Source organism: Desmodus rotundus, chromosome 5 (genome assembly GCF_022682495.2).
Source record: "Desmodus rotundus isolate HL8 chromosome 5, HLdesRot8A.1, whole genome shotgun sequence".
NCBI classification, from domain to species: Eukaryota; Metazoa; Chordata; class Mammalia; order Chiroptera; family Phyllostomidae; genus Desmodus; species Desmodus rotundus.
This window is the reverse complement of record NC_071391.1, coordinates 115331798-115354940: the sequence shown is the minus strand read 5'-3', so window position 1 is coordinate 115354940 and position 23143 is coordinate 115331798. Positions and strand designations below refer to the sequence as shown.

Sequence of the window (23143 nt, the reverse complement as noted above, 5' to 3'; positions counted from 1 at the left end):
TTGGACCAGAGGTTGAGGACCCCTGTGATAGAGTCAGGTGTGGTCATGTAATTCTGTGCACTTTTCTACATAAGGGAAACATTGTAATAAAGAGGACTTCACAGAAGAATAGAGTTAGAAATAGGGCCACAAACCTTCAAACACCAGATTGTTCAAGGCTTTCATAGTAGATATGGGAGGAAAAAGTTTCAGACAGATTCTGTCTCTAACCAACACATTTAAGGATAGGGGACTGGCATGCGGTGGTAGGGACTTAGTGAGAAATAATAGTATCCAATCCTAGATGGTCTCATTTTACACCTACTGGCTGGCATGATGACTAATAGTGCTCCCTTCGTTTCAAGGTGCCCCAGTTTGGAAGATCAATGGCCACACTAATAGTAAAGCACCTTCAGCCCCTATGCCTGATGGACAACGAGCATCCATCCAGGGCTTCCCTGGAGAGGCAGAGGGGCTCATTAGGTGAATGAGGAGGTAGACATAGGAGAAATTTAAAAGAACAGGAGCTGAAACCACTCTTCACTATATCTTGTATCTGAAACTGAAGACCCCAAGGTTCTCACTTTTTCTTTAGAACCATGTCAGTTTAGAACATAGGTCTGTGATCTTCTAACCTTCTCAAAGGCCCAGCTTATGGAGTAAAAAGGCCTACAGAGTATGTGCATACACCTGGCACGTGCAAAAGCCACCTGACGAGTTTTCAAACCAGAGATTCCTTGGCCCCAATGTTACGTAGAAGTGAGAATATATGAAAGGAGGAGGAAGGGTGAAAGGGGGCCCATTGTTCTTAACAGAAAAGCAGCCCAAAATAATTTTAACTAACTGCCTCTGGCCACATAGATATTTCACTGGATGTTGTCTGGAGTGGAAGATAAGGACCCTGGGGACGGACCCCTACCCACACCTATATTTAGGTGGTCATGACCTCCGTGGGTAAGCATGATCATCAGCACCACTGTTATCCGTCAATCAATACGTAACTGGTTCTCTAATGTCATACGGACCCTCACCTCACCCAGTGAGTTATGTAAGTCCTCAGGACAAAGCACCTATGTCTCTCTTGCCACCCTCAGCAAGGCCCACCCTCGTCCTTGAGAATGTACAATAAATCCTGCTTACGTACTACTTAACATGCTGTCTGTGATTCTTTACTGTGTGGGCAGGAAGAACTGAGTTTCCAACAATGCCAGCACCAGATTAGTTATTTGAGATCTGTAGAGCTGTGGACACAGAATCCATGTATTTTCCATTCTCCAGGTTACTCTGATGCATGGATCCACAGAATTTTGTACCGAATACCGGAGCTCTAACAGTTATACTATTGTAAATAGCAACTTATTACTTATAGCTAGTCTTACACATTAAATTTAAGTTCTCAGGTGTCTGTCGTAACCTAAATTCCTATCTTGTCTTAATCTAATGATTTTCCAGTAATTACGTATAGCTTGCAATCTGTCCCTTTTCTTAGCTGGGTCAAAGTGGATGAGTCTCCACTCTGAAGATAAGAGGGGTCTGGGGCTGGGGATCTGGATGGAACATGCTTCCATTGTTCCCTCCCGGCCCTGCTGATGAGGTATCCACCAGTGCACAGAGGACAGTGTCAGGTCAAGGAACACTTTAGTAGTGACCTGAGTCCAAACCCTCATGCAAAGCTCCAGCCCTAGTCATTGGCTGAATCAGATACCAGCTGTCTCCTGCTGTCTGGAGAGGCAAACCAGCGTGAAAGCTTTCCCAAGGCCTCATGCTGGTTCCTATCGGGTTTCTAAGACAGTGAGCTGAAAATCAGAAAAACCCGCCCAACCTGCAGTAAGACTTATGGAGAAATACTAAAATATATATAAAGTATATTTATATATAAATAGAAATACTAAATTATATATATAGAGAGAAATACTAAAGTATATACTAAATACTAAATACTAAAGTATATATGTATATATATTTACATTATATAAAGCAAATTTATATATATATATATAAAGTGTATAATGTGTGTGTGTGTATATATATATATTTGCATTTTTGGCCCTTAATTTTTTGTTTGGTTTGGTTTTATTTGTTCCTTTATTTATTTTTTTTATTTGGTTTGATTTTTCTCCTTGAAAAGCAGCCTTGGATTTTGCCAAGGATTGCTGGATTTGTTTTGTGTGTGTTGAGGGATCTCAGAATACAACAGGGACATGGGTTGGTGGCTGGGGTGCTGCAGTGAGCAGGCATAGGTGCACACCCCTGGGGCATCGGCTGAGCCTGGGTGGTGCCTTTGCAGTTTGCATTTTTAGTTCACTGGCATTGGACTCTTGAGACACCAGGCGATACTGTGTAAGATACATAGTTTCCTAAAAATTGATCACATCTAATTGGGCAATTACCTAAGTGCTGTGTCAGATACATTACTATAATGACCTTATTTTTTAAGTATATTTTATTGATTATACTGTTGTCCCAATTTTTTTCCCTTTGCCCCTGCTCCATTACCCCCTGCCCTCCAGCAATCCCCGTCCCTTAGCTCATGTCCATGGATCGTGCATGTAAGTCCTTTGAGTTCTCTCTTTCCTATTCTATTCTTAACACCCCCCTGCCTATTTTGTTCCTACCAATTATGTTTCTCAATCCTGCACCATTTCCCCATCTCCCCCTTACTACTCCCAGCTGATAACCCTGCAAACAATCTCCATATCTATGATACTGTTCCTGTTCTGGTTGTTTACTTAGATGGTTTTTCTTTTTATTTTTTAGATTTAATTGTTGATAGTTGTGAGTTTGTTGTCATTTTAATATTCATAGTTTTGATTTTCTTTTTCTTAAATAAGTGCTTTTAACATTTCATGTAATAATGACTTGGTGAAGATGAACTCCTTTAGCTTGACCTTGTCTGGGAAGCACTTTATCTGCCCTTCCATTCTAAACGATAGCTTTTGGATAGAGTAATCTTGGTTGTAGGTCCTTGCTTTTCATCACTTTGAATACTTCTTTCCACTCCCTTCTTGCCTGCAAAGTTTCTTTTGAGAAATAAGCTGACAGTCTTATGGGAACTTCTTTGTAGGTAACTCTCTGTTTTTCTCTTGTTGCTTGTAAGATTCTCACTTTATCTTTAAACCTTGGCATTTTAATTATATGTGTCTTGGTGTGGTCTCCTTTGGGTCCAAATTGATTAGGACTCTGTGTGCTTCCTGGACTTGCCTATTTCCTTTGCCAAATTAAGGGAGTTTTCTTTCATTATTTTTTCAAATAGATTTCCAATTTCTTGCTCTTTCTTTTCTCCTTCTGGTACTTCTATGAGGTGATTGTTGGACCTCTTGAACTTGTCCCAGAGGCTGCTTATACTACCCTCATTTTTTTGGCTTCTTTTTTCTTCTTGTTGTTCTGATTGGTTATTTTTTGCTTCCTGATGTTCGAAATCATTCATTTGATCCTCAGCCTCATACACTCTACTATTGTTTCCCTGTAAATTGTTCTTTATCTCAATTAATGAATCCTTCATTCCTTCAATCCTTCATTTCTGACTGGGTCTTTTTTATGCTGTTGAGGTCCTCACTAATTTCCTTGAGCATCCTTATAAGCAGTGTTTTGAACTCTGCATCTGATAGTTTATCTCCATTTTGTTTAGCTCTTTTTCTGGAGTAGTGATCTGTTCTTTCACTTGGGCCATGTTTCTTTGTCTCCTCATTTTGGCAGACTCCCTGTGTTTGTTTCTATGTATTAGGCAGAGCTGCTTTGACTCCGTGTCTTGGTAGTGTGGCCAAATGTAGTAGGTGTCCTGTAAGGTCCAGGGGCACAGCCTCCCCTTTCACCCAAGCTGGATATTTGAGGTGCACCCTTCATGTAGGCTGAATACCCGCTCCTCTTGTAGTTGAGCCTTGGTTGCTATTGGAAGTTCAATAGGAGGGATTTAGCCAGGCCAGTCAGCTGCAAGGATTGGCTGTGACCACTGACCAACAACTTCTGCCCTCCAGGGAGGATCAGCTGTGCAGGGAAAGGGTGACAGTGCTCTGAAGTGGTCTGTAGCTATCCACTGGGTGCGCTGGCCCTGGGGTTTCCTGGGTGGTGCTGGCCAAGGTCAGCCCTGACTTGTGTTTTGCCTGGGCCTGCCCTTCCTGAGCTAAAAGCAATCTGAGACGGCTGCTACTTGTGCTGGGTTTAGAGATTTCCAGGTGAAGCCAAGCTGTGAAGCTAATCTGGCTCTTGCTAGTGCCCTGCCTAGAGCTCACTGAGGCCAGCTTTGCTTGTTTGATAGGATTTAGGAAGTTGTACAGCATGAGCCAAGACTAGACATTCATGAGGAAAAGCAGCTTGGGTGGGCCCATAAGTTGGGTGGGGAAGAGTCTCTGGGGATCTCCAAGGCAGGTGAAAGAGTGTTGATGGAGATTCAGGTATTGCACCAGCCTGCTGGCTCCTTGGCTTTACGGGGAAGGGCTCAGAAAATGGACAATGGCCTCTGCTCATCCCGATACCAGACACTTCAGCCTCTCCAAGTATGCCTCTGGTGCCCTCAAGATGCCACCCTGGTAATGGAACTCAGAGGGAGTGAGGCTGGGTAATTGAGTCTGTGTGTGAGTTCTTTCAGAGAAATTGCTTGGTGCTCTAGCAGTTTCTTCCACTGACTCAATCCCTGTTGGTTTTTGCAGCCAGAAGTTGTGAGGACTTATCTTCCTGCCCCTGGAATGCTGGGCTGGGGGCCTGCTTGCTCCTGAGATAACCTTTCTGAATTTTACCCACCACTTGTGAGATAGAGACCAGCCCATTCTGCATCTGCACCCCTTCTACTGGTCTCAATGGATGTGGCTTCTTTAATTCCATAGTTGTCAGACTTCCATTCAACTCTAATTCGGATGGTTCTGTATGATGGTTACTCTACATTTTCGTTGTAATTTTGATGTGGTTGTGTGAAGAGGCGAGCTGTGTCTGCCTCTGCTGCTGTCTTGACTGGAGTCACTATGATAACTTTAAATATTTGATTTCATTGGCTTTTCTTACTTCCTTGTTTGCCTCTTTTTTATATTTTGAGGACTGAGAGAGTGTGAAACCATAAGTACCTGCATATCCCAAAGGCCTCTGAGAAACTGGGGTCAGGTGAGAAATCAATCAGAGGACACATCAAGTCCTCGGAGAATTCTTTTATTCTCTGGCCTGATGCAGGATGCTTAATTCTCTCTTAAAGTTGTGGCCTTCTGCCTTCATTGATCATCAGAAACCCTTGAGGGGCTGTTAAACAATATTGATGTCCAGCCCCACCGCAGGCCAATTAAAAGATAATGTCTGGAAAGAGGCCCTGGACATCAGTGGTTTTTATAATGTTACCGGATGACTTACTGTCCTGGTGTACCTGGGACTGTGGGGTTTGGTAATAAAACCAGGAAAATCCTCAGCAAACCCTGGTCACCCTGATGAAGTTGAGACTCACACTGGAACCAGCGTCTGGGGTTCTCACCCTCTGTCCTACTGTACCCAATATGCACCTTCCCCATCTTTCTTACTAATGGGATTCAGAGCTCCTGCAGATGTGGATGAGGACCTGGAATCTTCTGACACTGTTAACTGTAACCTGGCAAGAGGAGGTGAACTAGATACTAGAAGAGGAAATAAACCTGGTCTAAGGAGATGGTAAAAAAAAAGTGAGTCTATATGCCTGTAATCAGAGGGAGAGCAATGGCAAAATATTTGAGATTACATGGAAAGAAAAGTGGTAAGGAGGGATATTTTAAAATAACACTTTTTCCTTATCCTTATTTTTTCTTACTGCTTTTTATTAAGAGATTAGGGACTTCCTGTGCAGATCAGACACCTCGGGTCCTGTTGGTGTTCCCCCCCCACCCCCCGGGAGCGTTGGGTTTGTTCTCTCTCAGGTGTCTGTCCTGGCGTGTCTGTGGGAGGCAGCCAGTGGGGTCAGCTTGCGCCTGTGGCAGAGCTGGCACTGTCCCCACAGCTGGGCTTCATTCCGTGTACCTCCCAGCGGGTCACTCTGCTCTTCCTTGAAGCTACGCTGGACTGTTTGGAATGTATTGCGCTTCAATGTGCAATATAAAACCTTTCATAGGAAAACGAAGCGTACCGATGTTAGGAAGAGTTACAGAAATTGTCAATGCACTTGAAGTGAAGGTGAGTTACAGAGCCAAAGCTCCTGCAATTGATAGCTCACACCCGCCTAGGACTGTGTCTCTGCCCCTTAGAATAGAGCCTTTGTTTGCCTTGCACCACGATCTCCTCTTGTGACTTGGGTACATCTTCCTAAGTATTTCCTGGGCATTGAGAAAAGAATCACCTCAGTACAGAGAGGTTAGAATCCACTGGATGCACCTGATGGGTTTCCCAGAGCTCATGAACAGGTCCCACATGCTATGAAATGAGGGGGAGCAATTCTGAATCAAAAGGCTGCGTGTGTAGACACACTTCCCATTTTTCCTAAAAATTTCTCCTATGCTTATTAAGGGACATGAGTTGTTTGAGTGATGAAAAAGGATGAAATGAGAGGAGGTTATGCAGTGGGGAGGGAGGTTATTAGCTAAACCAGCTTTTGTGCAAATTTCCTTCGAGTTGGACTTGAGGTATCACCTGGCCTGTTCATGACAAGTACATGGTAAGTGCAAGCATAGATAAAGCATCCTAGCATTCGGCAAACACAAACCACCTCTGCCCTCCACCTTGAAGCTTCTTCTACACCTGGAAGTCCACACGTTTGCAGAGAAGAGGAGTCCTGGAAGTACTAAAGAAGATGATAAACAAGGTTGAGTTTATATCATATTTCAGACTCTATTCTTATTTTCCTAAGCATTACCTCATTTAACCCTCAAAATAGCCCTACAAAATAAATGGTATCATCCCCATTTTCTGGAAGGAAACTAATTCACAGAGAAGGAAAAAAAAAGTCCAGAGTTAAACAGCCAAGAAGTAGAAGGGAGGGGCCCAGGTTCAACCCAGGCAGCTCCTACTTCTAGTCTCTACCTGCTCTTGGTAGACTCCAGCCTCTAGCTCAGAGTAGAACGTAAACTCATCTGCTGAGAGTGAAGTGAGGCAGGTTAGTTAGCAGGTTAACCAATCTTGGAAGTGTTTGAAATGAGATTGAGGAAGACAGAGACAGAGAGAGATCTCACTAGTGCCGGTTGAAAAAACTGTGGGGCACGCAGAAGAGTGGGAGTTTGCAGAAGCACCAGCCCGCACGCTTGGGTGATTTTTGTTTTTAATTAGTGGTCTATATGTTAGAACAAAAAAGATAAACAGTTGGATTTCTCCAGATCAGTACACAACCAGATGGCATATACTTCAAAGAAGATGGGGCTTTGACTCAAGGATGGAGAATGATTTTAAAGAAGCAACAAGGAGCTTGGAGAAGGCAGACCACTCCTGGTCCTGTGCTTCCCGAAACTGGGAGGCTAGGCAGCCTCCATCCAGGGACTGCAAGGAGAAGGGGCACCCTGGAGAGAAGTCTGGTTTCTATTCCAACAGTTGTGCAGGAAACCCTCAGGAAAGAGGTTGATGATATAGGATAAATTGTTTTTTACCTTATAATAGGATCTCCATAGGGCATAATAGAAGGGTTTGGAAAGGAAAGAGGAAAGAAAGCAAGGGCTGCATGGGATTGAGAGACCAGGACAGAATGGCCCACCAGAGGGCTTGCATTACACGCATTGGAAGCATTTGGTGGGGGAGGAGAGGTACCTGACCTACAAATCCCCTGGGTTTGTCCTGGCTAGTTTAGGCTGAGGTTGCAGAGTGCTGGCCTGCAGATGCTGAGGTATGGGCTAACCAGGCCAAGGGGAGAAGGGCAAGGGGGGACAGAGTAGGGGATCATTCTCTCCTGCATTTCCAATGTGTGTTCTAACCAAGAATCACCTGAAGGATGGAGGCTGCGACAGGAAAGTTGTGTAGGGTAGAGAAAACCCCTGGGAAAATGGTGCCTTTGGACCACCTACCTACACGCCTCAAGTTCCAAAGAACATGGACAGCTCAAAATAGATTTGCTCTCAACCCACTGTCATGTATATGGGAATAGAAAGTGGGAGATTTGAGCCAGAAATTGGTAGGACCACCCTGCCCTCCCAATAAAAGTATGGCACAGGCCTTTGTCCGTGTCCGCGCAGAGCCTTCTCTGCTCCCTGGTTGTTGGTGCCAGCAGCGGCGCCGTGTTGGTCTGGGCTCCGGCCAGCACTCAGGATGGGAGTTCCTGAGGTGATTTAGGGAAGAAGTCGGCCAGAGCCTTTTCACTTGTGACCAAAGGACCTGATTTTATTATTGTTTTAAAATCATTTTACAGCTCAGTGCTGTGTGAAGAATGTCACTTTTGACCTGAATGTAAAGCCTGACCCCATTCATCAATACCTTCCTCTCAAGCTTCCCCCACCAGGAGGCCAGGCCAGATCTCTCCAAGTGTGGTCTGGGGACCACCCACAGGAGAGAGACCCGCTCCACGCTGCAGGCTCCCGGTGCTCAGCTGTGAATGCTTATCAAGTCCCCCCATATGCTCTCAGGCACATTCCAGTGTGAGGATCACTATTGGCGTGTTTTGACTGCTGTCTTTTCTCCTTAATAGAATGTTCCTTATTTCTCCCATGAACTTTAGTCATTCACTTACCAAAAGCCATGAGAATGGAAGGTCTACAAGGAAAAGCAGACATGTCTATTTTGCTCACTGATGTATCCTAAATTCTTAGATGAGTACTCACATAGCAGTTGCTTAATAAACATTTGTTAAATAAAAATGTTTTTTGAATGCTCAGGTTGTGCCAGACACTGGCCAAAGTGCTGGGGCTGCCCTGCAAACTAGGCTGGCCCACTTGGATCATGGCCTCAGGTATTTGGGGGAGCTTACTGCGGGACAGCAGACTTGACAGACTAAACAAGAAATTATAACACAGTGTAAAGAGTATTATGATAAAGAGTGGTGAGAATAATATTAGGGTTTGGGTCAGTGAGTCTAAAGGCCACTGAAGAGAGGGAAAGGTCTAACACCCCTATATGTATCATTCAAATGCAGATGCCCCCCACCTCGCCCTCTACAGACTTGTGGGAGCCCATGCTCTGTTAGACCTAAGAAGACCCAGAGGACAGGCAAGATGGGAGGCAGACTGGGCATGCCCCACCCCCATGGGAATAACGGAGAAATACAACAGGGTGTGGAGAGCTGCACAGCATCCACAGAATGACGAGGTGAGGACATAAGTCTGGGACCACTTATATTTCAGTGTCAGCGAGAGGTGGGCCACTTCCCAGTCAGTCTCTGTGGCATCTGAGGCTTCGCCCAGAGTAACAAGAAGTAAAAGCCAGAAGGTAAAACTGGAGGTGGGCTTGCTCAGAGCACAGCAGAAGGGGGGTTGTAAGAAATTTCCACTCCCACAATGCAGCCAGGAGCCAGGAGGTGGAAAGAAGACAGACCACGGGGGAAAGTTTTATGGCCAGAAATAAGCGTGAGTGTGGAGCCAGCGTCAGAAGGAGAGAGGTGTCGGTGTGGTGTGATTCTGTCCACTTCAGCGCTCAATCTCCCCATTCGTTTTTCCTCTTGGTACTGCATCTCTTGCTATAGGCAGGTTCCCTTTTCTAAATTTTGAATAATTTTTAAAAAATGATATTTAATCCTTCTGCTTTCTTCTCTTTGACTCCAGCTATGAAAACTGTCCTCTGTTTTATCCCCCTTGGTGCTAGAAAATTCAGAGCTAAAGTCAATGTCCAATTAAAATAACCAGATTTTTCTAGGCATTTTGTAAATTTGTTTCTAGTTTCTTCCCTTTGTTTTAAAGCATATATATTTGTATTTCTATTTTAACAGTTGTACTGCAATTGTTTTGAAGAATTGTACTGCAATTCTTGAAAGCTGCCTTATTGTTTGAAAGTTTGATGCAAATATAAATTATGAATAAATAGAACCCATGTGTCTGTTTTCTCCCACCCAGCAATCCCTTAACTCCCCAGGGACTAGCCACATTGCCATGTAAACATTGTCTTGCCCTGTGGCCTTTCCCCAGTCTCCATTATAATCCTTTGTTACTTGCCACTGCAGGCACCAACATACTCTTGGAACCTCTCATTCCCTTCATTTTCTCCTCAATTTCCACTTACTGGCTTTGCTTTGGCTCCTACTCCTGCCCTGACTCCTAAGGTTAGAGTTCAGCATTCTTCCTGCCTGTGATGCCTCACTCTGTCTCCCTGATCTTGGCGCCTGTTCCACTTGAATGGGATCAGTCACCTTTCTTTCCACACAGGATTCCCCCAGGGAAATCAAGCGTTCAGTTGGGGGCACAGAAGTGGAACTTAGATCCGGGATTCTCACACCCTGGCTCCTAACCCCAAGCAATGAAATAAATTAACCTGGATCTCCCTCTGTGTATTTCTGTCCTTCCTCCTGCTTGGTGAGTGCGTGCTCACTCATTCATAACTAAGGCTTTCAAACCCAGCATTTCTCATCCTGCTATTTGACAGTTGTGCCTCCCAAACCCTTTGAATCTTAAATTAGTGTCACTGCAATTGTATGATTCATTGCTCTAAATCTCTCTCAAGGTTCTGGTTGTTTTTTTTAAAGCAGCTCTTCCATTAAGGTGGAAGAGCCAGCACAGAACACACACGTCAGCCCAAACCCTCAGATCTGTGGGTGGTCCAGGCGTGTGTTCCAAATACAGCCTCTGAGAAGGGGAGGGAAGGGAAGTTATGCTTGTTTATCCTATCCTAAAACTTAATTTGCAATGGATGTTGGTACTTGTACACGTGGGTTATAAGGATTCTACTCTCCTTTTCTTAAACTAAAACACAGTAAAAACTTTTTGAAAGGGGTACAATTGTCTGTATGCTCTACTGTCCTGTGAGTTCTCTGGTCTCAAAGGTAAATTTTATCTTAACCCAGTTTGACTAATACAGATCATGAAAATCATTCATTCATTCAACAAATGTTGAGGAGGCGGCTCTGTTTTAGAGGCTGGGAATATAGCAGTGAACTCCTTGTGGATTTTATATTCCAGTGCAAACAGACAATAAAACATGTATACATGACATAATATTAGATCATGCTGGGTGTTATAAAGAAAAGTAAGAAGATAATTTTGGATAGAATAATCAAGGAAGACCCCTCTAAGGAGGTGTCATGTGAGCACAGATCCGAATGAAATGAGAAATCCTTCCTCTTTTTCTTGTTCATGGCGGACAGCCATAATCAATCAGATCCATCAATTCTTTTCCATGGAGCCGTACAGTCCTCTCAGCACTTCGGGGCATCACTGCCATTTGGCAGTCAACCTGTATAATTAGGCCTATTTTCCATCCTGTTCCAAAAACGCCTTCCTTTCTAAAGCAAGGAGGAGAATGTAAAATAGGGAATGATCTAGGGACCAGCTTTTACTCGTCCTCATTTAAGAGCCTAATGATGTAGGATCAATTGTCTTCTTCCCTTTTCTTGTCATAAATACAAACTGTTTGCCTCCCTTTGCAAGGTTTATTCTGTATGTTCGAGTTTACAACTCAACCCTCCAGTGTTTCCTGACCTGTTCACATTCACTGGGCTCTGCAGCTGCCTAGGCTGATTAAGCTTAACTACTGGCCTTAAATCATGGATGTTGTCATGCTAGAGGCATATTCTCAGATTTCAACCTGAAGCACAGTGTAAATAGCATGTTTCCTCTGACAAAATCCACTTGCACAAGTAAAATGTTCTGTATATACACCTGCATTTTATCAATTCATTCATTGAGCACCTACTGAGCACCAGACACAGAGTGTTAAAGATGAATAAGAAAATAATGTCTCAATTCAAGTCTTATTCAAGTGCCAATGGAGAATCAAGTAAAGTGCTATAGAGGGCAAGATCCAAATCTTAAGCTCTCATAATCATTTTTTAAGACTGTGACCCTGCAAATCATTACTTCAATGATAACCAACGACTTCCAGTTGCCAACCCAGTGGCTGTCTTCATCCTATTGGACCTTTTCTTAATCCTAAGGACCATTTCTTTCTTCATCCAATTGCCTCTTTTAGTTCCTATGTCTAAGCCCTGCTTTTGTTTCCTCCCATCTTTCTCTACATTCTTCCTCTCGGGGACCTCAGTCTACCACAGATTTAGTATGTAAATGAGTCTCAAATATTTACCCCTGGTTATAACTTCTCTTCTGATTTACAGTCCACCAAAATGTCATTCTGGAAACTGAGAGTCTGTACGTTTGGAGTCAAACACATCATCACTGTATTTACCAGATGTTTTGTGTTGCAAATGAAAAGTCCAAAAGCAGCTTACGTGGGGGAGGAGAAATATTTCCCTCTGTAACCCTAAGACTCCTGAGCTCAGTCCGGCTACTCAAGTGATGTTGTCTGAAATCGAATCTCTTCTCTTGTTAATTATTGATCCTTGGAAGCTATGGATTAGCTTCAATCAAATAAACTTTATCCTCTAGAAAGATTGAGAAAAAGGATAAAGTATAATGAATAGATAAAAGAAACAGATATTAATTACAGTCCATCCATTCCCAAAATAAGTTTTCCCCACTGATTACTTGTTTCTGTAAAAGACATAATGTATGTAAAACAATATGTAAACTAAACTATTTCTCAAATGTTATTAATCTTACTACTACTATTTGAATATCACATGCTTAAATAATTTGCACTTCAGCACCGCCATTCCTCTTTGACTTCATCTTCCTCTCCATTGTCTCCCACCAACATGTAATCAGTTGTCAGATCTTGATTCTGTAACAACTATTGCAAAAGTCTTCTGCTTAAACCCCTTTCCACAAAACTCTACCCTTTCTAATCCAGATTCTTTCATGCCTGAGAACATCTTATTTACCCACAAAGGACTGTGACAATTTATTGACCTCGTAGAATTTAGAATCTACTGGAGGAGAGAGAAAATTAAACAACAAGAAATTACCTGCCAAATACCCCTTATGCACTGGGTACATACAACAGTTAAACTCAATGGACAAATTGCATACTTCTCTATTAGCAATATGTCAAGATTGATTCTTGGGGCTCTGTTTTATATCCAATGAGAAAATACCAGCATTCTTACAATCCTTCACACTTTCAGAGTTAGGCAAATGGGCAGCTTTGGGAGGCCTTTTGTGGCACTTGCTGCCTTTCTGGTCCCTAGAGAAATATTGGCTACAGTTCCCATCACCTAGAAGGAACTGGTGATTTTGGGCTGCAGGCATCTTGGAGAAAGGAACATTGTGGGTCATGGCACCCATATGCAAGTTGTTTCAGAAAATTTAAAAACTACTCAGATATTTGCAGAGAACCTCCAAAAGTAGCTTTGTATTTTCATGCTTTTATATTCATATTCTTCATAAATAATTTGAAATGTAGGATCTATTCCAGTATAGACCAAAATTTCTGAAAAATCCTCAGGAATTCCATGCACTGGTATCTTTTCCGAGGTCTAGAGCACAAGCAGGAACTCACTCCTAATTTCTGTTTCAATTTGTGTTTTGCATTCAGTTTTAATAACTTGAGGGATTCTTCCCAGACTGTGTTCTATGAACTCCTGGTTCCAAGGAATGGTAACTGGTGATCTGCAGGACACTATTTGAGAAATGTTGTCTTAAGAGATATTGGTCTGTTTAATAAATAGTTTCTGGAATAAGGACATAATTTTGAACTCTAAGGGCTGTAGCTGCAACAAATTCTGGTTGCCAAGGATACCACTGTGTGAAAACAACAGAAAACACAGTGAACAGATGGATTCTTCGTAGGAGGCAGAAAAATTCACCCGAACTTAAGAGGCAGGTGGAGATAAATATTCTGATTGGCTGACAAAAACACACCCTTCCAATTGTAAGGGCTTTCTTCCCTTTTACTCTTCTTCCAATGAAGACATCATTAGAGTTCAAATAGATACCTGGGTGGAATCCATTCAAAACTTGAGTCTAGTTAATGCAACTATATCTCATCTTCCAGGCCCCTCAATCATTTACTTTGACTTTCAGCCATATTCCCTTGGGCAGTTTTTTCTTCCCTAACAGATTCCAATCGAGCTCTTCCTTGGGTGCCTTTTCCGAATGCTCTCTAACCCATCAATCTTCAATTAGCTACATGTCCTACACTCCAATCTTCCTCTCACAACTTCTACCCCTCCCTCTGACCCAGCTTGCCTGCAGAAATTCATTATACTTTGGGAGACTCTATGGTAAAGCCTGTGATTCTTCTGCAACCCAAGAAGCACAGGGCTGATATATATGTCTCCTATGGCTACTATCACAAATTAGCACAAACTTAGTGGCTTATAACAACACAGATTTATCATTTTATGGTTCTGGAGTTCAAAAGTCCAAAATCAGTCTTATGTGGCTAAAATGAAGGGAAGACTCTGTTTCTTTGCTTTTTCCAGCTTCTAGAGTCTACTCGAGTTTCATGCCTCACGCTGGCATCACTGAAACCTCTGCGTCTGTCATCACCTACCCTGTCTGGTTCCGACCCTCTGCTTCCCTCTTATGAGGACCCTTGTGACTGCACTGGGCTCACCCAGATAACCCAAAACAATCCCACATCTCAAGATCCTTATTAGTCACACCCATAAAGTCCCTTTTGCCAAGTAAGGTAATACAGTCAGAGGTTCCGAGGATTTGGACACAGACAGACCTCTTTCGGGTCGTTATTCAGCCTGCCACAGTTGGGGAGGGGATAGAATTCTGCACTAATCCTACTCTCTACTGATATTTCCAGGCCATTACTCTACAACAGGTATCAAACAAACTTTTTCTAAAAAGAGCCAGATAATATTTTAGGCTCTGTTGGCCCTGAGGTAAAATCAAGGCTATCATGTAGGTCTTATACAACCATTTTGAATGTAATTATTTTAAGATGCAAAAAACCATTCTTAGCTTGCAAGTGGTAATAAACAGGTGGAGGACTGGATTTGGCCTTTGGACTATAGTTTGCCAAGTACTACTCTCCAGTGTCTTATAAAATACTATCTTAGCTCATGCCTCAACTAAATGTCCTCTACTTTAACTTGCCTTTATCATTTACAGATATGCTGGTGACTATCATACATATTGATGAATTACTCACTTGGAAAAGTATCAAAAAAATCAGGAACAGCCTCTTGAGTCCTGAATATGCAAAAGTCTAATTCTGCAAAGTAACAACAACATGATAAAAAGAAAATATATTTCTGTTCATGCATCTCTCCTTTCTATCAAAAGTTCCTAATTCAGAAATGCATTTCTTTTTCATTCAAGGAATTCACTCACAAATATACAGATATTGCAAGGAGTGGAAACAGTTTTTCCATTTCAAAGACATACATAAGACCTGGTGTCATAACACAGTATAAGGCATTAGATACTCTCCATGAAAAGACCAGAGACTATGAGTAAAAGTGCAAATTTACAAAGGAAATTTTAGTTCATACCACATCATTTTGACTATGTGGAGCTGGCTGCATAAATCCGAGTCTGAAAGGACTCCCAAATATGGGTCCTGGCTTCCGGCGTAAATAAATCTTTCTTCTTAGAGCCTCAGAGTTCCTTGTGTTTTTCAAATGGGAATTGGAAGTACAGGTCATTTCTAATGTTACTGTTGTCACTGTTAGGCCCAGACCTGTTTCTACTGCTGAAAGCAAGCCAGCCAAGGGGCGGATGGCCAGGAAAAGAGACTCTCACCTGGCAGTCCCCTCTCACAGTGGCTGAGTGACAGTTTTTCCAGTAGCAAAGAGATCTGAAATGCCTCTGAGGGTCAAGTGCCTCCGATCAAGTGAAATAAGATGATCCGAAAGTAGTAATAATAAAGGATATATGATGTAACTGTTTCTGGAGGCACAAGAGGCACACTCTGAGTGGCTAAGCTTTAAAACTTTCCCTTTACTTCTCCAAGCCTGAGGGACTAGAAAATTGATCAGTAATGAGGTTTAGAACAGCCACTGTAATTTCAAGAAGGAACAGCCATTCCTTATAAACCTGTAAGAACTTTGTAAGACTCTCAACGCTGAACCGAACCTGAAAAAGTACACTGGTAGCCATACCACATGGTCACATATGAATTAATGTAGAAAAAGATGGGAGACTCTAAAGTTGAAAGACACAAGGACATGATTAACAGCAGAGAAAACAATAAATAAAAGCAGATAAAGCAGACCTTCATAAACTTACAATCATCTTTGTCACAAACAATTAATGCTTTGAGGTGCTATAGAATAGCATGCTGCAATAGGCCTTATTTTCCATTCTCTGAGTCTTGTTACTTTATTAATTCAAAACTTTTAAAAATCATAAATGTTTAAATCATAATTAGTGATAATGTCATGATGCAGATTTTCAAGACTGGAGGAGGTCACCATCCTGCAGGCTGATACTACCGATGCTGAACTTTTTAAATGTTAAGTCCAATATTTTAGGGCAAGGACATGAAGTGTCCTGACCAATAGAGACCGACTCGGGCTGGCATGCAACAGAGGACTGATGCTTTGTGACCCCCCTTTTCTGACTCCTGTTTTAAAGAGGAGTCCGTTTTTCAACTTGTGTAATCTAAAATAGCTTGAGATGAGGAAAGATAAAAAAATGAGGCTAGTTTTTCTCTGCCCAAAACTGATTGGAAGAGCAAGTTTAACTGGCGTTATCAGAACTGCCACTCAGATAAGAATAGTGCTAAAGCTTTAGTGAAAGCTATGACAAAAGGCAGGAAGTATTGCCTGAGACATTTTACTTCAACAAAGTGAATATAAGACATGTTCACATGTAAGTAAAACACTAGGATAAAAAGGAAGTACCAGGAGAAACATGTAAATAAATTTGAAAATATTTAGCATGAAGAGAGAAAAGGCAAGGAACGTATCAACTATGAATCTGATATGAATGATTGCAAAGGGAGATGGATAAATATCCTTGGTGAACGTAACGTAACTCCAAGAAGCATAGAAACTTAAAAGTAGCCTTTTATGGTTAAAACTCTCAACAAATACATAATAAAGGCCATATATGACAAGCCCACAGATGATATCATACTCAGTGTCAGAAGGTTGAAAACTTTTTCTCTAAGATCAGCAACAAGACAAGGATGCCTCATTTTACCACTCGTATTCAACATAGTACTATTCTAGCCAGAAATTAGACAAGAAAAAACAATAAAAGGAACCTAAATAGAAATGGAAGAATGACATGATCTTATATATAGAAAACCCTAGACATCACCAAAAATCTCTCAGAACTAATTATTTCAGTAAAGTTGCAGGTTACGAATCAAAATATAAAAATTCATTGTATTTCTATACACTAATAACTATGTATTTGAAAAAGAAAGGAATTTATCCCATTTTTATTAGCACTTTTTTATAAAAAGTGATAAAATATTTAGGACTTAATATACCCAAGAAGGTAAAAAATAAATGTGTACACGGAAAACTGTAAGACTTTGATTAAAGAAACTGAAGAAAACACAAATAAATAAAAAATAGCCTGTGTTCATAGATTGAAAAAATTAATATTGTTAAAAATATCTATACTACCCAAAGCCATCTATAAATTGAATGCAATCCCTATGATAATTTCAATGGCACTTTTCACAAAAATAGGAAAAAAAATCCTAAAATTCATATGAAACCACAAAAGACCCCAAATAGCCAAAGCAAGTTAGAGCAAGATCAAAACTGGAGGCATCACATCTCTTGGTTTTAAGTTATATTACAAAGCCACAGTAATCAAAACAGTGTGGTATAGGCATAAAATAGGCCAATGGAACAGAATCAAGATCCCAAAAGAAACCATGTGTATATGGTTAGGTGACATTTGACAAAAGAGTTAAGACTACTCAACAGGGAAAGGATAGTCTCTTCAATTAATGGTGTTGGTAAAATTGGATATTCACATGCAAACAAATGAAATTGAACACCTGTCTTACACAACTCACAAAAATCAACTCAAAAGGAATTAGAAACATAAATGTAAGTAAGACCTGAAATAGTAAAACTCTTAGAAAAAAAAGTCAGAGAAAAGCTCCATGACGTGGGTCTTGGCAATGATGTTTTGGATGTGGCACCAAAAGCACAAGCAACACAAGCAGAAAGAAACAAGTGGGACTGAATCAGACTAAAAAGCTTTAGCACAGGAAGATGCTCTGAAGGGAAGCTGGTGGGAACTTTCTGAGGCACCGATACTTCCTAACGTTTTCTCAGACGTGTAACAGTCAGCTAGTGCTTCTCTGTGGAATCATGGAAGATGACCAGGGAAGCTGCACCAAAAGCATCCCTTCCAATGCTGTCTTCTGAGGTAGGTAAGCTGTGAATTTGTGCCAAATACACAAATACACATAGAACCTGTGAGTTGTGTGGGAGTTTGACCAGTAGCAAGCAATCCAACATAGTACGCATGTATGACTATTTCATCTGAAGTAGAGGAAAATGAGACCAGCGAGAGAGAAGCAAGGAGAGATGCGAAAGACTAACCTTTTGACAGCATTTGAGCCTTAGGACTCAGTCATCCCTGAAGCCAGATTCAGTGCTGCCCTTCCCAGTTATAGAAAAATGCTCTTCAGTTCGGTATCTTCCTGTTGCAAATTAAAGTGTCCTGATACAGAAACTGGAACGAGGAGTGAGTGACAGACCTAAGTTGTGAAACTGCTTGAGTCCAGATAGGGAAGATAACAATGGAGGCTTCCCTATCTCTGGCTGAAAAGTTGGAATCACCGGTATATGGAAGTAAAGCAGTGGGTAGAACTGTTACTTAGTGTATCTTCCCTCAGGCAAAGCCCCGGCCACCCTAGAAATGGCAACTTTATAGACTTGGTAGAAAAGCATCAGGGTATTGGAGAACTGGGAAAGCTGGACCCCCCAGAGCCTCCACAAACACCTCCACCACTGCAGTCCCAGTAGCCCCTGCCTTACGAGGGCTGTATCCCTCCCCATTTCCAGCTTTAGATGCATCCTGGGGATGGAGGCAGCTCTCTGTTGTTTCATTTGCCTGTGAGCTAGAGACCAAGATAGATAATGTTCATCTAAAGCCCAGGGGATTTTTAGCAATTGTTACTAGCCAATGAGGTCACCCAAAATGATATAATTGGGCCAGCCACTGAGGGTTTCAAGCAAATTGTATTGCCTGCTTGGCAACTAGAGATCTGTGATTGTTCACTTCTTAAGACAGCCGTCCAAGCCTCTACCTCAGAGAGTAAGTTGCAAAGCAGTAGAGACCCCAGCGGAGGAAGTCTCCTGCCCATCCTCTCAGGCACGGTGATAAAGCCAATGGACATGGGAGATCCTCCCAGGTGAAGGCTCTGAAGCATCCACACAGGCTATGGAACCCATTGCATGTCAAGAGAAGGGAGTGGACACACAGATAGAACTCACTGTTTCTATAGGGCTGGAAGAGGGTGCTTCCTCCTCTGTAATCCATTTGTAAAAGTGGCACAGCCCTGCCTCTCTTCCCTCCCTACCACCTTCTCTCCATATGGGGCCACCACCTCATTTCTAGCCGTAAGTAATTCTAGTTTTCTATCTGCTTAACAATTACTCAACTATATTGTAACCATAACATACAACATACAGAAAATGGAAAGCCTTTAAATCACACACTATTTCTCCATTTCACCAATTCTCCAATTATTTGAGGGGCCTGGTAAAAGACCAAGCCCACCTATATAAATGGGTTTCCATTTAAAATAATCACAGAGACAGACATGAAACAAAAAAGACTTTATGTAACATTTATTTTTTTATCCCATCCTAATTTTGATGTTATTCCTCATCTATTCCAATTCTTTTCTTGGAAATCCAAACTGTTTTTTTAACAGAATGTTTAAAATCATGATTATCTAGAGTCAAAACAAAATTTTCTTCTCTCCAAAAGGCGGGGGGTGGGACATAGCTTTTATCCTTATGCAGCATTTTCAAATATCCAAGTTAATATATATTTTTAATAAACTATTTAAAATAAAACCCTTCATCCTTTGAGGTTATTGGCATTGCCTAGTTCACTGACACATCTCCCATAATACATTAGTTCTATTCATTTTCAGGAATGAAGTGGTAAATACACTAAAAAACAGGATTTTATTCCCTGAGGTGCCAGTTACAATGGATGAGGTTGCCGTTGCAACACATGATATAAAAATCAGCCTTAAATAATCAGCACGGCTCGTGCTCTCTGGGTCAGACTCGCCTCCAGAGCACGAAGTCACCCGGGCAGTTGGGTTTACTGGGTTAGGTTCCCCCTGCTGCTCCTAGCCCCCACGCTATGATCATCTTTCCTTTCATAAAGGAGTGACACATAGCTATGAAGTTTGCAGAAACTTCTGAGATCCTCAGAAATCATGAGAAACCACAGTCCTGTTTCTCTAATCTCCATCCACGTTGTTGGAGAGAGTTCTTGAGCACCATTCCAAGACCTGGGAAGGTTGATAAACCAACTTGGTTTTTCTACTTCTCCATAAATTTAGGGAAAAAGGAGAAATCAGTCATTCTGGCTAAAAACCCCGGGTGTACTGCTTATCTCTGGCTTCCGCAGTAACCTCAGCAGAACTGCCCACTCTCCCCGCAGCTCCTCTCCCTTCTGGGCGGCTTCCAGCGGCGCGGGGTCCTGCTCCTGCCCCTAGTAGTAGCGGTTCAGGCTTCTGGTGCCAGGAACCTCCGGCTGGCCGTTCAGCCAGATCTCTCTGAGGATGCGCTCCCGCTCCTCCAGCCGCTGGGCGCGCTCCAGCTCCTCCGCAGACGTGAAGACGTTTTTGTTCAAAGTCTTCTCAAAGCGGCGGTGCCTCCTGACCGAGATGTCAGAGGCTGTGTCTGAGCTGCCCTCCTCGCTGTCACTGCTGTCGCTGCTGCTCTCTTGGTCCTGCAGGAACTTCTTCCTGGGACGCCGCTGGCAGTCCATGTGGCAAGAGATCCTCATCACCAGGGCAGCCAAGGTGAGGATCAGCCCGATGCACACGCCAGACACAAAGTACAGAGCTGCCCGTTCAGGGTTTTCTGGAGGAGAAAGAAGAGAGCATTTGAGAGCCGACAACTCCAGCCCACCTCACACACCTCTCACCAGACCCCAGAGCTTTCATAGTTACAAATATAGCGACAAATTGCGTAGTGTATTCAAAGTATAATTACCCACCAGTGGTGAATCTGGGTAAGGAGTGTGTGAGATTCTTTTACTATGCTTGTAACTTGAAATTTGAAATTATTTCAAAATGAAAAGTTAAAAGAAAGAAAAATTTTTAGCACCTACTATAAGCAAGCAGCTGTGCTTAGATGTCATTTGACTGAGAGTATCTGTCTAAAGATTATTTTAGCCTATACTAGAAAAATCTTTGCTTCCGCGTTTGCTCCCACAGCCCCTTGAATAACCTGTTAATCACATTTGTAGGCAGCTGCTTCTTATTCTTCTTTTTCTTCTCTTTCTTCCTCTTCTTCTCCCCCCCCCCCATTCTCCTCCTCCTCCTCTCTGTTCTTTTTTGACAACAAATTTGTAATTAATGCCAAGGACAAACGGTCTCCTTTATTCTACGTATACCATCACAGGCCTTGTCAACAAAGGTAGGCAGTTTCCAAGATGCCCCTACCTCTTGGTATTCACACTCTTAGATGCAAGCACCTCCCTTCGAGGGCGGCTGGACCTAGTGGGCGGGGCTAGACCCAGGGACTTACTTCTAACAAACAGAATATGACAAACGTGATAGATGAGTCTCAGCTTAGGTGACATAGACTAACTTCCCACGTGCTCGTGCTCTCCGGATTCTCTCGTTCACTCTGATGAAGCTGGCTGCCGTGTTGGGAGCGCCCCTACTGAGAGGCCCAAATAGAAGGGAACTAAGCATAGCCTCTGGCTGACAGCCTGCAAAGAAGTGAATCACATCAAACTGCCATGTCAATGAACTTGGAAGTGAATCCCCTGGCGCAGCCTTGAGGTGACCACAGCCCTGACCTTGCAGCAACCTTGTGGGAGACTGAATCAGAGCACCCAGCCGAGCCAAACCCAGATCTCTGACCAGTAGACTCTGAGAGATAATAAATGTATGTTGCTTTAAGTCACTAATTTTTGAGGTAACTTGCTATGTAGCAATAGATAATTAATACAATCACATATTGAAAGCCAGTGTAGGCATTTTGAAATGACATCCTCAGGTTAATTTGCAGAAGAGGTATTTGAGCTCTTCCTTGGCAAGAGAAGAAAGTAATCACTCTGCGGATAAGCAGTATGTGCGGTGTACCCAGCTGATCACTGTGTGACGTGCTCAACAGAATGAGAGCTCTGGGTCAGTGGGTTCCCTTCCCAGCTCAGTGTGAGAGCCTGGGACGGGCCTGGTCTTGAGTCACAGGGCATCGTCCATTTGACAGGACCTAAAATTGACACCAGCAATTTAGTTCTCTATAGTCTATGTTTACTGGTAAGTATGAATTAAAACATACCTTGTTTTGTGGCTTTCTAAAGACTGTAAGTGGGATCGTATATGGTACACACTTGCTTTTTAAATTTAAGAGTATTTCCTAGCAGTTCCAGATCCATCAACAGCATTGTTTTTGCCTGCTGCACAGTGCTCTGCACTACAGACCTACCAACGTTTATTTAACCAGTTCCTTGTTAATAGCATATAAGTTATTTCCAAAGTTCTCACTATCACGATCAATGCTAGAGTTGATGTCTTTGTATACATCTCTTTATGCACAAGCGGAATTACTTCTACAGGTTAGTTATCTAGAAACAGCTGCACTAAAGGGCATAGGCATTTTGAACCTTTGTGCATTCTACATTGTACCCCAAAAGGCTCTATCAGTCTAAACACAGCATATTGAACATACACATTTATGACCCCTCTTCTCTCTGAAACCCACCAAAATGCCAGGGGTAGGAATAAAATAAATAGAAATTATAGATGCAAAGAGAAGAGAAGAGAAAGAAATAGAAAACACAAATTGTATAAGAACAGTCAACAGCCCTGGCTGGTGTGGCTCAGTTGATTGAGCCAAAAGCTCTGGCCTTTGAACCAAAGGGTCGCCGGTTCCATTCCTAGTCAGGGCACATGCCTGGGTTGCAGGCCGGGTCCCTAGTGGGGGGCGTACAAAAGGCAGCCACACATGTTTCTCTTTCTCTCTCCCTTCCCCTCCCTTTAAAAACAAGTAAATAAAATCTTAATAAAAACAGTCAACAAGCGATGCACATGCAGTGAAAGGGCAGCGACATCAGCATTATGGCACATAAGCCATCTCTACTTGTCGTTCCCCTCCCCTGTGTAACAACTAATTAGGCATCTATCCACAATT

The 23143-nt window shown here is 42.4% G+C and overlaps 1 protein-coding gene across 1 annotated transcript; it reads right to left on the bottom strand.

Moving 5' to 3' along the window:
* Window positions 1-19588: 19588 nt before the first annotated feature.
* LOC128780914 (protein eva-1 homolog A) lies at window positions 19589-21213 on the bottom strand. Its single transcript, XM_053924468.2, has one exon. The coding sequence runs from the start codon at window positions 20781-20783 to the stop codon at window positions 20487-20489; it is 297 nt and encodes a 98-aa protein (XP_053780443.2). The 5' UTR covers window positions 20784-21213; the 3' UTR covers window positions 19589-20486.
* Between the last annotated feature and the right edge of the window lie 1930 nt (window positions 21214-23143).

Excerpts from the sequence above, each read along its gene's own strand:
- LOC128780914 (XM_053924468.2), bottom strand. The coding sequence starts at position 20,783 with ATGAGGATCTCTTGCCACATGGACTGCCAGCGGCGTCCCAGGAAGAAG.